A 14,360-nucleotide genomic window follows, 5' to 3' on the forward strand; every position below is an offset into this window, starting at 1 on the left:
CATATGGAATTTTTAGTTCATTAAAAACCTTTTTCCAGTGCAGCGTAGCTGGAGCACGGACCCAGACACCACGGGGACAGTTCAGCCAAAACCACCTGGATTCAGGAAAAAAACAAACAATTCTCTGAGCTTCTCGTGGCTTCCAAAGTTTGTCCCAGGCTTCCTGGAAGCGCGGCTCTTGGTTTTGGTTCCTGGGTCCGGTTCCAGCCATTTTGTAACCCAGCCCCTGTCCTGGCCAGGCTCGCGGGTTTGTTCCCAGCAGCCTCTGCCGCCAGCGAGTGATGCCCCACGTCCCCAACCACAGCAAGGCCACGAAAGCCACCGATGCTGTGGCGTGTGGCCAGGCTGGCCCTGGTGATGGGGACACGGATCGCACAGGTGACATGCACACAAAGCCCTGGTGGCAGCGGGACGGGCGACGGCGCGGTGGCCACAGGAGTTTCTGCACAGAAACGTCCTCGCCCTGCACAGGGGATGGGGAGCCACCGGCTGTTGCAGGTGGAGAGTGTGCAGAGCTTCGGTCTCCAATGAGACAGGGACCAGCTCACCCGGGACCCAGACCCACCACCGGACACTGCCGGGGGTCAGCATCACCGCCTGCCTCCCCATGCCTCCCCCATCCCGACACAACAGGGTCCTGCCGCTGCTGCCCGGCACAGCCCTGCCCGGGGGTCCCAGCCAGCAGCGCTTCCGGACATGTGGAGGGTTTGGTTTCCTCCTGTCACCGGCTTCCTGGTGACCTCCAGAAGAGGGAAAGGGCCGCAGCCCTCCCTCCGCCGCCAAGGATGAGCAGCGGTACATGAGGGAGCCGGGGGGGGGGGGGAAGGCGGGTTCCCCCCAGTCTGCAATCCCCATGGGAAGGGACAAACAGCCCCCCGGACCCCGTGGCACCAGCCCCCACGCTCCCGGCAGCCCGGCAGTGGCTTTGCCAAATGCACACACACGCACACACGTTTCTCCAGCCAAGTCGGTTCCCAAGCCCAGCCCGGTGTCCTCACAGCCGCCAGGCCAGGGGGCAACCGGAGGGGGGGGGGCCCCAAAGGAGAGCCTGGGGAGCCCCAGCCCTGGGCAGCCGTCAGCACAGGGCCGGGGTGCTGGGCCGGGCTCCAGGACAGCTGGCGTCTTCCCTGGTCCGGCTGCCGATCTGCTGCACCAGCAAATTACTGTGCTTGTCTATATTGGCTGCAGATGGCTGCCTTCGGGCCCAGCTCCTCCGGGGTGTTTGCACAACCCCGAGCACCGCCGGCCACGCGGCTCCAGTAACCGGAGCATCGGGCTGGCGCCGGCCCTGGACGACACCTCTGGCCCCGGTGAGTCACGACACAAGGGACCCAGCCATCCTTCTGCGACGTGACCCCAGGCGATGCCAGCCTCCATGGCGAGCACGTTTTCTGCAAACACTGTGAGAAAGCCGAGCCGTGGCCAGAAGCACCGGAGAGCCGAGAGGTGTGTGGCCGCTGGCATTCCCACACCTGGGCATCTCCCAGCTGCATCCCCTGACACCTTCCCAAAACACTGAGCAGAGCCGGTGATGCTCGGTACATACCAGCACCGGCATGCACACGCACACGTGTCGCAGGCTGCGGCTCTGCGAGGCTGGCGGCGTTGCCTGGCCACGAGCACGTCGCCCTGGCACAAGCCGGTGCCTGTCCCTGTCCTCCCCTGAACTTTGAAGCCCATCCAGCATCTCGTCCCAGCCTGGCACTGTCTCCGAGCCCCGGCGCTGCTCTGTGCCACTGCGCTGTGCCGCTGTGCGGGGCCGGCGGTGACGATCCTCAACGCCCTCACGGTGGCACGGAGCAGAGGCTGAGCTGAGACTCGTGAGGAGGCACAAAATCATTTGCTTCCCACCCCATCCCTGCTCAGCGTTGCTCTTCTGGAGGCTTTGCGGGTGCCTGGGTTTTTAGGGCTGCTGAACCCCAAACCCAGCACAGTGTCCCCCAGGCTGGGGGGCACCAGGTGCCCGGGTAGGGACAGTGCGGCTGAGTCTGTCCCCACGCCGCCGGGACGCCCAGCCCTGGCCCCCGAGCCCCACGGGCTGCGGATGATGCCGAGCTCAGGCAGGCGCTGGCCCCGCTCCCGCAGCCCAGTCCCAGGATCCACAAACCAGACGCTCTCAGCTCAGGCATTTTTTCCACTTCCAAGCTGCTGCAATCCAACCCCCCGCCCTCCCCTGCTCCCCCCCACCCCAGCCCCCCTTATCCTGCTCCGCAGCCGGCCGTGCCGCGGCCCCTGGCAGAGGACAGGCAGGTGGCTTTGGAGGTGGCCGAAGGGGATCCCTGCCCGGTGGGTGTGAGGAGCAGCCAAGGGCCCGGCCTGCGCCAAGCTGCACCCGGGGGACCTCGGGAGGGGAGCGGAGGGTCTCCTGGGGAGCAGGGACCCACGGGTGCTCCTGGGCGATGGCCCTTGCTGCCACCGAGGATCCCTCCCCGCTCACCCCGCCGGCAGCCAGTGCAGCCACGCTGCTCTCCCCCCCAGCGCCCGTTCCCCGGCAGCAGGCGGAAAGAAACCGTTAAATATTTTTGCTGGCAGCTCGGAGCCAGAGCCGTCCACAGCCGCTCGGCCGCCAGCCCCCGTAGCTACAGCAAACAGTCCCCAGCCAGGCTTTCGCGGCTGCACACCTCAAAGCTCTCGTCCTGGAGCACTGGCCGGCTCTGGCGTGCTCTGCTCCCACTGCCGGCACCGGCACTTCCCAGGGCCGAGGAGCCAGGGCTGGTCCCACCAGCGGTTCCCCAGGGATGTGGTTTGGGGGGGCTCTGGAGCCAGGGCGGGCTGCAGCCCAGCGGCTGAACCTCCCTGGGGGTCGGGGCTGCAAGTGCCGCTCCTCCACCCTCTGCCAGGGCTCGAGACGGCAGCGGGATGGTGTCAAGGTCATGGGCAGTCTCTGGTTTAATTTGGCTTGTTTGGAAAGGGAGCGTTTCCATATGGCACACACAGGCGCCGCAGGAATGCAGTGCCCAGCCGGGTGGGATCCCCGCAGACCCCTCGCTCCCCCTCTGCTTTGCTTCTCCCCTCTGCTTTTCTTTAAAGCAATGCAAAGATAAAATGCGCTCAACAGAAACACATTAAATAACAGGGAAAATTAAATACAGTAATTATCTTTTTTTTTTCTTTTTGATGATATAAAGGTTCAAGTTTACTGTAAAAGAGGGTCGGTGCTACATGGGAGTCCGAAGGGATGGGCTTGGCCCAGGAGGAACTGACAGAAATCACGTCGGTGTGGAAGAACACCGCTGGGGTGGGGGAGCCTTACGCTGGTATATGATCGTGTGTAAATACAGCCTTAAACTACGGGAGAGACGATATAAAACACTGGAGCCCTCCGAGCTGGACACAGAATGTGTGCTGGCGAGCGCCGGCATCCAGCGGCCACCCCAAAACCAGGAGAGGCTCCGCTGGATCTGCCGGCGCTGCCCCGGCTGCGTGCGGGGAGGGTCCGGGCAGCCGAGCATCCTGCACCCTGCCACGGTGCTGCCGGTACAGCCACACGGGACCGGCACTGTGACCAGCCACGGTCCCCAGCAGCACCGCTCCGCACCCTGGGAAACCCATCCTTTGCATGGTGGCACCGGGGGGCCGGGGGCTCCGGCAGGGCCAGGGACCCCTGTCCTTGCTGAGCACCATCCTGGCAAACTGACTCAGTTGGGAAGTTGTGTGCAGCCTCCTCCGAGCGGGGCCATGCACGGGCAGGCGCTGGGGCAGGCAGGGGATCTGGCAGGGCACGAGGGCAGGCAGGGGATTCCGACAAGAGGCACCAAGCAGGGACGCAGCCGGCAGCTTGACAGCTCCGTGGGATCCTGCCGGGGACGGCGGCTCACAGCGGGGCAGGGGCAGGAGCGCAGCCCCGCGGGACACACGGCGGAAGGTGCTGGGGCCACGCTGGGACACGTGCAGCACCTGGGGACGTGGGACGTCACCCAGATGAGAAGCCAGGCGAAGCCGTGCCGATGAGCTGCAGTGCTGAGCCCGGTGCCAGCCCCCATCCCGGCTCACTCCATCCGAGACACGCGGGAGCTGCTGTGCCATGCCATGCCGTGCCGTGCCGTGCCATGCCGTGCCGTGCCATGCCGTGCCATGCCGGGGAGCTGCTGGGGAGCAGAGGGGCAGAAGGGTGTTTCACTAAAACTGAAACATTTCGTTCCCATTGGGGGCCTTGGCACCCGGCAGCGTGAACGGGACAAATCTGCACAGAAAACCAAAACCTCCCACTGCAGCCATGGAGCCGGGGGGGGTGAGCCGGGGGGGGGGGCGGAAACAGCAAAATCCCTCCGTCTTTGGCACGCTTGCCATGGCAGCCAGCACGGCCATTTCTCACCTAAAAGACATTTAGGTGAAAAATATCCAGCCCAGCTTAAAAAAAGGAAAAAAAAAAAAAAAAAGCTACAAAAATAGTGACAATTTCTCAGCTGAGAACTTTGTGCTGGCGAAATCTGCAGATCCCGTCACTGAGATGTTCCAGAAATTCATCCTGGTTTTGTCACATTGGCCAAGTTGGAAGAATAGAAGACAGAAGCCACGGCCGGCGGTGCCCCGTTCCGCAGAGATGGAGGATTTCAGCCTCAGGGGCCACACGGTCAGATTTAAGATCCCACCAACGACATTTTTTAAATATTAAAAATCTTTGGGGAAGAAAAGAAAAAACAAAACAAAACAAAAGCAGCCCTTCCTGCTGGGAGGTGTTTCCCAGGCATCCCTCATCCCCCAACCCTCCCCTTGGACCCAGCGCCCGGGGGGATACAACCCACGTCTGGGGGTGCCCGACCCCCCTCGCCCCGGGGATGGCGGCTGGGGACGGGGCAGGGGGACATGGGAGGAAAGCGCCGCGGCCATCAGCTTCGTCCCTGCGCAGGGAGCAGGATGGGGCTGGGCTGGGGGGGACAGGCAGTTCCCAGGGCGGGGGGCTGCAGCGGGGAGGGGGAAGGTCTCTTATTGCTCTGTGCGGCTGCGATGCCCATCGGACGCACGTGCTTTGGGTGAGATGGAGGCAGGGAGGGCCCCAGGCAGGCGGTGTTGGGGGGGGGGGGGGGTGTCTCTCCAGGCCCCCCCCCCGGGTCCTTCCCTGGGCAGCCTCCCACCGCTGGGGAGGGCAGGATGAGGCACTTCTCCTGCTGCCGCACGCAGAGGTCTGGCGTGGACGGCAAGGCACTGCGGGCAGGGGTGCCGCTGCAGCACCCCACGAGGTGCCGACGTGTCCGTGGCTGCCTGAGGGGCCAGGCTGGGCCGGGACAGCGGCCGAGCCGCAGCCGCCGCGCTTCGGGTCCCCCAGCCACACCGCAGCATGGAGGGGCCGGGGTGAAAAGCCGGGGGGGCACCACGGGGCAGGCGGGCAGCGGCGGCTGCAGAAGCAGCACCGAGGGGCAGCAGCATCGTGGGTGCTCTCCAGCCGCTCCACCCAGGCAGGCTGACACTGGCCCCAGGGCAGCATCTGTTCGAGCGAGTGTCCGTGCAGGATGGAGGTGCCGCTGGCGCGTGCCGGGGACCCCTCAGCAGCGGTGGCTAGTGGTCATGGTGCAGGTCGCGGTGCCGTGCCCCGTGCCGTGGGCAGCCCGTGGTGCAGAGCACAGCGGCGATCCGGGGTGCGTGCAGGGGTCCTCAAGCACCGGGGAGCTGCTCGGCGGTCATGTCCCCGCTCTTCCTCTCCTACACAGCCCCGGTGGGTGTCCTGGCCGCGGCACGGTGCGGGGCCGCCGCGGTCACACTCACATGCTGTCCGCCAGCTGGTGACAGTCCAAGTCCCCCTTCAGCTCCAGGAAGCCCGGCAGCTTCACCCCCGTCTTACGATCGACGCACCAGCACTTGCCCCGCTGCCCATCCAGCGCCGGGTGACACTGAGGGGACGGGTTTGGTGAGGGGCGCGCAGCCTGGCCCCCACAGCCCCATCCCCGCAGGCTGCCTGGCCGGGGCAGCCGGGAGCTCTCCCAGGGCTTTGCCACCCCCATCCCACCCCAGGCCTTTTGCAAAGGGCCTCACGACACCCAAAGGTTGATTCCGACCGAAGCCAGGAGCCGCGGGTGGGCTCTGCCGTGGCCCTGTGTCCCCCTCCCAGCTCCACCCTGGCTCTGCGAAATGCTCCCACGCGTGCGGCCACCCCGCTCCCCCCCCACGATGGGCGACAGCCCGTCTTACCTGCTTGGGGTGGAAGTTGCCGTTGCGGTCGCAGTTGGGGATGGGGATGACGTACAGGTCCTCGTGCGTGCGGGTCTGCGAGGCGGCCAGCCTCTCCAGCGCCCGGTGCAGCTCGCTCTGGCACGAGCCCTGCGCCTACGGGAAGGGGGGCACTGAGCCGGCAGCGGGGCTGGCATGTGCCCCCACCCCAACACCTCAGGACCCCAACCCTGGAGAACAGCCCAGGGGTGCTCAGCACCCATCCTGCCCTCCCCAGCCCCATCCCGCCCTCCCCAGCCCAGTGCCACTCCGACACCCAGTGCCGGCCACCCATCGCGGTGCCACGCGGTGCTCACTATGGGCCGCGTCTCCTCGCGGTGGTACGGGCTCCCGCTGTTGCGCATCTTGTTGCCGTTGTTGACCCGCTTCGCCTGCTGCTTCTGCAGGCACTTGCGGTCGTGGATGCTGCAGGGGCTGAAGCTGTTGTTGGGGTGGTCGATCTCCTCCTTCTCTGCAAGGACACAGACCGGAGGGAGCTCAGTGCCACGGGGCAGCCCCGGGGATGGCGGTGTCCCCGCAGTGCCCCAGCCCCCGTGGAGCAACTTGCCCCCGCAGGCACAACGTGCGGTCGGTGCTGCCGGACCCCACGCCACCCTCCCCGGTCCCCACAGGTGTCACCCCCAGGTCCCCTCCTGCCACCATGCCAGGCTGAGCTCTCCCTGCAGCACTGGGAAAGGCTCCTGGGAGTTTTTATGACTCGTTAGCCACAATTCACAGGCTTGTTGCCATGCGTCTGTTATCGTAGGGTTGCAAATGCACGCTGTGAGAACGCCGGGCAGTTTCTCCGGTGTGCTGCGCAGCACGAGGGGCTGGCTGTGCCCCAGCCAGCAACGTGCCACCAGGCGCCAGGTACTCGCCTAGAGCACCAGACCCACGGGACTGGAAGGTGACCCCGGGATGCACAGCCAGGGACCCCCAGGAAGACGCCGGTGCCCCCAAAAAGCTGCCTCTGAGGAGCTGCAGCGGAAACAGGGGCACCAGGCTGCACCGGGGCGGCACCAGGCACCACAGCCAGGAGTGGAGCACAGCCCCCGCGAAGACATGAAAGAAGAAATTCCTGGAATAAGAAAGTTAATCTCCTGCAGGGCCAAGCCCGAAAGGCGGCGCTTGGCATCCTCGCCTGTGCCAGAAGCGCAGCCAAACTGCGATCCCAGATGTTGGCAGCTGGACGGAGCATCATGAGACCCGAACTCTCGGCATGACTTTATCTTTTAAAAAGCTGCTGGTCCCTCCGGTTTGGGACCCGTTAACGCGCTGTGGAGGGGGGATACCCCAGGGAGCCGGGGTCCCACCTGCGCTCGGAGCCACGTCAGGCACAGCCTGAGCAGCGTTTTGACTCCCAACCCGCCTGAGCTGTAAGAGGAAAGCAGCCAGGGCTCCCCGCCCCAGTTTATCCCGGGGTTGGGCTTATACTAATCAATATTGCAGCCAGCAACGGGAAAAACCTTCCCAAACCAGGCGGGGGGGCGGTCACGGTGCAGCATGGGTGGAAGCACCCAGGGGCTCACAGCACCAGCGACGGAGGCTGCTGGGGTGATGCCCAGCACTGGCCCTTCCCGCAGGCAGGCAGCAGGCAGGCAGCAGGCAGGCAGCGGGGTTGGAGCCGCAGTCTCCTGCCTGCCGCGTCTCCACGGGATCCCGGCCCCGGGCTCCCATCGGCACCTCACACCGTGGCTCCCTGCAGCGAAGGGCTCCTGGACCGGCTCCCAACGGCCTGGTTAAAGTTCACAGCGTAGCCCCGATCAAAGCCTTCTCCTTCAGTCGTGTTATTTGCTTTTTGTTTAATCTTTCAGTTTTTTTCCAGGAAATGGCTCATGCCCTTGAAATTTGAAACACAAACCCAAAGTCTCCAGGACCCCACGCAGAGCGATGCCAGCCCTGACGCGCGTCAGCCCCGGCGGCACCAACCACGGGGCCATGGTGCAACGCGGGCACCGGCAGCAGAGCCCAGCCGGGGGCTTGGGGGGCTCGGGCAAGGGGTGCTCCTTCCCTCCCCTGCCTCCCCCCTGCATCTCCTGGGGCAGACAGACAAGGAAGAGCCAGGCGGGAGATTTGGCACGGGTGGGGACCAGCATGCTGAAGTGCCGGCACCGCCACGCTCTGCTCCCGCGCCGTGCAAAGGCAGGGGAAAGGCAGGACCGGGAGGCACCGGCCGCTGCCCGCTCTGCCCGGGGAAGCCCTCACCCAGCCCCGGCACAGACAACACCCTTCTTCCCCCCACCAGCCACCTTCAGAGCGTCAAATCTCTGCGCTTAAATAAAAACCAGATGCCAATAACATTTTCCTAAGGTCACATGAAACGTCAGTGCCTCCGGGCAGCGAGGCGGCTCTCGCCCTGCACCCGGCTCTGGGGACAGAGCTCAGGGACCTGCGTTCCCCCAACGCGGAGGGGCTGAGTTGCCCCCCAGACTCGCACGCCAGCTCCAGGATCCCTCCCCACAGCAGGGATTGCTGCAGTCCTCAGGGCGATTTTCCCACCGGCTAAGTGACGTGTGGCAGCTCGAGGAGCCTCTCACCCCCCCTTGGCAACCCCCCTGCACCAGCCGGACGAGGAAACTCCTCGCACTCGTGCACAGACATAGAAAAAGCAACTTCTGCGGAGCCTGGAGGCCCCCGACCCCCCAGCCTCCCGTACCGCTCCCGGTGCAGCCCGCTCCGCCCTGACCCCTTGGGAAGCACCGTCTGGATGCCGGCCTGGCAGCACCGATGCCCGCAGGGTGCCCCCAAGCCATCCTGCCCCTCTCCCCCCCCGCCCCCGGTGCTGCTCTGCCTGGTAGCCTTGGCCACCACCGCCCCGGTGCTGCGGGTCGCAGCTGGGGCTGCGCCAGCAGAGAGAGGTCTGCGAGCGGCAGGGGAGGACAGGCAGAGCTGGGGGGGGGGGGTGCCTGCTTGGCCGACGGCTGGGGGAAGCCCCTCTGCTCGGTTTGGGATGGAAGAGGGTGCCAAGGGGATGGGAACGGGTGCTGTCCTCGCTGGCCGTGCAGATCAGCCGCCCTGTCCTGGCAGGAGGAGGATGTCTGCCTGGTGTTCTGCTTGGCCCACAGACAGGAGACACAAACGAGTCATTCAGCGTCACCCTCAATTAACAGGAGCTGCAAATGAGATCGGTCACGTGCTGAACTTGTGATTCACCATGCTGAGCCTCTGAGGGAGCAGTGAAGGGCTCCGGGGTCCACCACACAGCTCCCATGGGAGGAGAGCCTGGGGCAGCAAGCGAAGCCCCGGGACCGTGTGTGCATCCATGGGAGAGGGACAAGTCGTCAGGAGCCCCTACTCCAGCCCCACTCCCCCCTACTCCACCAGCCCAGGCACAAAGGACCCCACGTGTCCCACGGGCCAGAGGGGACACATCCACGTGGCTGTGGCTGACACGGCACATGAGCTGCAGTGAGTCCCAGCACCCTCCGCTTCCCCGTCTGGCACCCCTGGTGTCGCCTGCGGGTGGTCCTGGCAGGGCCACGGCACAGCACCGGCTCTCTTGGCTGCCGGGGCTCTCAGCTTGGCAGGTGCCGGCACGAGGAAGTCTGTGCTCATCCTGCTGAGCGCTGGCCCCGGCGAAGCACGATGAGCCAGGGCACGGGGGGTGGCTGGGGCGCAGGCACCAGGCACCTACAGCCCCCTGGCCAGGAGTGCTGGCCGGGAAGCCTGGCCCATCCCCATCCCATGGAGACACGCTGCTGAGCCCTGCCGTGCTCAAACGTGGCCGAGCGTTTCTGCACCTCCCGGCTTGGCACCTGATGGAGGAGGGGGCAGGATGCAGGAGAGGGAGAGTGAGGGATGCAGATGCAGATGATTCCCCGTAGGGACCAGAGCCTCCCCAGGAGAAACCCGAGCATGGGCAAAGGCCAGACCCCATCCTGGGGGACAGCTGGGACAGGGCGACAGCCTCGCCCGGCCCCCTGACCAGGCGGAGAGGGGCAGTGATGGATGCATGTGGGGTGGACGCCATGGCAGCTGAACCCAGCCTGTCCTGGCTGCCCGTGCACTCAGGGTTCGGCCACCACCGTCCCTCCCGGTCACTGCACACGGGAAGGGCACAGGATCTGTCCCAGCCGCTGCTTACAGCAACCATGCAGGATGAACGCAACTCCCATGGGGTCAGTTTTTCCCAGACATCATTATTTACCCAGCATTAAATCACTCATCATGTGTGCTGGGGAAAACATCCTCACCTCTTCCCAGCTGCCATACATGGGTTCAGCCATCACCTCCCCCAGGCACCCTCAGGCTGTGCCAAAAAGCCGTGGCTGGATCCTCCCCAGGGCGGCCCCATCGCAGGGCTCTGGCCAAGCAGCGGGATGCTCCGGGAGCCAGCCCGGAGCTGGTAGGGCTGGGAGCAGGAGGCAGGGACCAGGGTCCTGCACAGGGTCCCCGGACCCGCAGCCACAGGAGTGGGTCTCAGGTCAGGAGAGCGGTCACTCGCTCCCTTGCTTCCTTGAAAGTCCTGTCCCGTGGGTGTCGCGGGTCCCGGGCAAGTGGAGAGGCTTTTTCCAGGCGATGGAGCAGGGAGCCATCGCCCAACCCCTTGGAAAGCCCAGCCTCAGCCCAGCCCCCGCCATCCCAGCCTCTTCCCTGGAATGCGGAGCCCCCCGGGCCGAGCCCCCAGACAAAGTGTTTACTGTACGAGCTGCACGTTAACCGCTTCCCAGCCGCCCGCCCGCTGCAGCCTCCACTCTCACCCACACATGCTCAGCCCCGGGGGGATGCAGGCGCAGCCGGGGGCACCTGCCCTGTATGCCCCCACCCCTAAAAAGGCATTTAATTCCCTTCTGCTTATCCCAAGGGGGTCCATCGGATGCACCGGCCGTGCCAGGGTGCCCGTGCTGTGCCAGGCAGGGCTGTGGTGCGAGCAATGGAGCCTGCAGCCCCCGGCCCCACACTCCCACTGGCTCCAGGCTGCCGGAGCGGGACAGGGACCCGTGGCTCAGATGTCCCACCAGGTCCCATTGGGACCACACCGAGCAATGTGCCACGGGGTGTCCTGTCCGTGTCCTGCTGGGCTGTCCCGGGGGAAGGGGCTCACCGCTGCCCGCTCCCCCATCCTGCCACCTGCGACGCTGCAGGCAGACATGGTGAGCTGCGGGTGAGCCCGGCTCCCACAGCCACCCACCCGTCCCCAGCAAGGCCAAAACACTACGGGAAGGAAGGAAAAAAACTGCAAGTCTGTTTCCTAAAGGCTCTGGGAAAAAATGCTGCGCTACACAGGGCACGGCCAAAACCAACAGGGCTTGGCAGCCCGACGCAGCCCCGGGCCAGGGAGCCCAGACAGCTCCTGCAGGATGTGGGATGAGGACAGACAGGCAGGGCAGGGGGGCTCCGCAGCAGACCCCATGCCGAGCACTCTGGCCAACTCCTGCCCATGGAGAGGGGCGGCCAGAGGGGCTCATCTGCGAAGAGCCCTCCTCACCATGGGGACACCGGCAGAGCTGCCATGGGCCCGACATGTGAGGAGGGAAATGGAGCTGGGATCTGGCCCTTGGGGTGGACAAGGAGGGACATTGCTCCAGCCCCTTCTGCCCCTCAGGGAGCTCCGGGTGACCCCGCATGGGGACACAGGGTTAGGCCAGCTCATGGACTGTCCCGTGGTGGGATGCTGCTCCCCAGCTCCAGGGAACGTGGTCCCCATCACAGCCTGCAGGACGGGGAAGGGGGAGCGTGACATCCAGACCCACTGACGGGCCAGTCCCATGGACCAGCAGCAGCTCCGTTCCCACTGTCAAAGCCGCAGCACAGCCTGCGCAGCTCTGGGGCTGGGGTCCCAGCTCCGGCTCCGCTCCTGGCCCCTAGACCCTGCCCAAGCACCACGGCGGTGGCAGGGGGCCACGCTCAACACCTGCGAGAGGGTCCTGGGGCAGACAGGCATGGGCAGAACCTGCAGGCAGAGGGTTTTTCCATCCTGGCCCTGCCCGCTGCCCACATCCCCCTGCCCTGCCCAGCCGCAGGAAGGGCACAGCTCTTGGCAGAGCCCCGGCACGGAGCCCAGCCTGACCTGCCTGCAAGGGAAGCAGGTGCCCCGAGGCCTCTTTCCTGTTTCCTCCCAGAGGTGTAGGCAGAGCTGCCGGCAGCATCCCAAGGAAGGGGCATTGCAGGGGTCACCGTGCAACAGGAGCTTCCCCAGCAGCTGGGACCTGTCCCCAGGGTCCACGGGTGCCTGCGGGACCGCGGGCTGCCCTGCCATCCAGGGGCACTCTGCGGCCAAGGCACGGAGGGCGATGAGTCCCTGCAAAGCAGCCCACTCCACTAGGCACGGTGCCGCCAGCCGTGACACTGCTGTGCCCGTGATAGATAGGGACAGCACAAATGTGACCCGCTGGTACCCAGCTGTGGGAGCTCACGCGTCTCAGCGCTGCTCCCTCCCTGGGACACGCTCCGTGCATGCCCATCCCCAGGCTGTCCCGTCCCATCCCGGCGCAGGGTCCCTGCTGAGCCCCCCCCCCACCCTCCCGTCTCCACTCCCAGCTCTGTGACCCCAACTCTTGCCAAGTAAGCGGAGAGCAGGTTGGTGCAAACGACAGCTGCTTGGGGATGGTGTCACCCACCCGGCGAGGGGCGAGAGCCTCCAGCCACCCACCCCTCGCCCCTCTGTCACCCGGGACCGGCCTTACCTGGGGGCTGGAGACTCTCCTGGATGGCCTCGACGTCGGCCAGGTCCGTGCAGATGCCCTGGCCGTGCATGAGCGTGTGCAGGGGCCGCGGCACACCTCGGGGCGGGTAACAGCGCAGCCCGGCGCCGCAACGGGCGGTGTAGACGCCGCAGGCGGTTCCGCGGCCGAGGGCGCAGGTAGCGCAGCAGCCGCAGCCCGGTTCCCGCACCAGTTCCGCGCAACCCTGCGGCGCTTTGCAACGAGCCAGCCGCTCCTCCGAGCACGGCGGGCACTGGATCGCCTCCTCGCCGCCTCCCGGCCCCGCCGCCGCCGCCAGCAGCAGCAGCAGCAACGGCAGAGCGCGCCCGGCGGCTCCGCGCATGGCGGCTCCGCGCCGCTCCGCGCCCGCGCTCCGGCCCGCTGCTGGCGGCGCTCGGCTGGCGGCGGGCGCGGGGCGGCGGCGGCGGCGGCTTTATGCGGCCCCTGGCCACACCTCCCGCCGCCGGCACCGGGGCCACCGGCGGGGCCGCCCCCGCCGCCCCCGGGAAATCACCGGGGAGAGCAGCTCCCCGCCGACGGGGGGGGCGGCGGCGGTACCGGCACCGCGGCGGCGGCTTCAGCACCGGGGAGGGCGGCTTCAGCACCGGGGCCACCGGCGGAGCAGCTCCGGCGCCGGGCAGCCCGGAGACCCCCGGCTCTGCACACCTCGACACCCCCCCACCCCCGGAGATCACCCCGTCACCCCCTCGCACCCTCGCAGCCCCGCTGCCCCCCCCCCGAGCAGCCGCCCCGCCACCCTGCCCGCTGCCCCCTGCCCGGTCCTAAGAGCAACTGGGATGAACTGGGAGGTGTGGGAAGCATACGGGGCTGCATCGCGGGGGCTGTGGCCAAGACCCCCCCCGCGTGGGCCAGCCGGGGGTGGGCTCCGGGCGGTCCCCGGCGGGAGTAAAAGCGCTGCAGGTAACGGAGCATCGCGGGCGGCTCAGCCCCAGTCTGCCGGGGACACGCCGGGGCGGCACCGCCGGCTCCCCGCGCCCCCCCCCGGCCTTGCACAGGCCCGACACCGGGTGATAAGTTGAAAGCTGCCGGCACCTAGTGGCTACTCGGGAAAGCCGGGAGGCAACGGGGCGAGGAGCCCCAGCATCCTTCCCCCGGCCCCAGCCCCACCAGTCCCCGCAGCCCCCGGGGAGAGGCGGCTGGAGGCCCGGGAGACCGCAGCGACCTGTCCCTGTGCCCGGAGGGGGACGGGTCCCCAAGCATCACCCGGGGCCTGGTGACCCCTGAGATGCACCCGGTGGCATCTCAGCCAGCGCCGGGCATGGGGCAGCCGGGGGGACCCAGCTGGACACAGCACGGGGGTCTTGGACACAACCCGGGGCGGGGTGAGCTCCGGCACAAGTACAGCCTCGCTGACCCTGCCCTGCGTGAGACGCTGCGGTGCCTGGGCAGGCCTTGCACGGGCTGTCCCCAACATGCCCGGCTCACTGTGGCGGGTGGCAAGGGGTCAGAGAGCCCCTCTCCCTGTCCGGCGACAGGATCCACTGTGGCCAGGGGCAAGGCAGAGACCGGCTGAACTCATGCCACGAGGCGAGGAGCAGTTGCACGCCGCAG

General features: G+C 66.8%; 1 protein-coding gene across 1 annotated transcript; it reads right to left on the minus strand.

Moving 5' to 3' along the window:
* Window positions 1–3,070: 3,070 nt before the first annotated feature.
* IGFBP4 (insulin like growth factor binding protein 4) lies at window positions 3,071–13,200 on the minus strand. The gene is made up of 4 exons (XM_075774895.1): window positions 12,771–13,200; window positions 6,462–6,616; window positions 6,127–6,261; window positions 3,071–5,828 (listed from the first exon to the last, which is right to left on the minus strand). Exons 1-4 carry the CDS (start codon window positions 13,129–13,131, stop codon window positions 5,700–5,702), a joined length of 780 nt encoding a protein of 259 aa, XP_075631010.1. The 5' UTR covers window positions 13,132–13,200; the 3' UTR covers window positions 3,071–5,699.
* Between the last annotated feature and the right edge of the window lie 1,160 nt (window positions 13,201–14,360).

Source organism: Balearica regulorum, chromosome 24, assembly GCF_011004875.1.
Source record: "Balearica regulorum gibbericeps isolate bBalReg1 chromosome 24, bBalReg1.pri, whole genome shotgun sequence".
Lineage (NCBI taxonomy): Eukaryota > Metazoa > Chordata > Aves > Gruiformes > Gruidae > Balearica > Balearica regulorum.

Excerpts from the sequence above, each read along its gene's own strand:
- IGFBP4 (XM_075774895.1), bottom strand. The coding sequence starts at position 13,131 with ATGCGCGGAGCCGCCGGGCGCGCTCTGCCGTTGCTGCTGCTGCTGCTG. Across the intron at positions 6,617-12,770 it reads GGAGAGTCTCCAGCCCCCAG|AGAAGGAGGAGATCGACCAC; the intron begins GTAAGGCCGGTC and ends GTGTCCTTGCAG. Across the intron at positions 6,262-6,461 it reads GCGAGGAGACGCGGCCCATA|GCGCAGGGCTCGTGCCAGAG; the intron begins GTGAGCACCGCG and ends CCCTTCCCGTAG.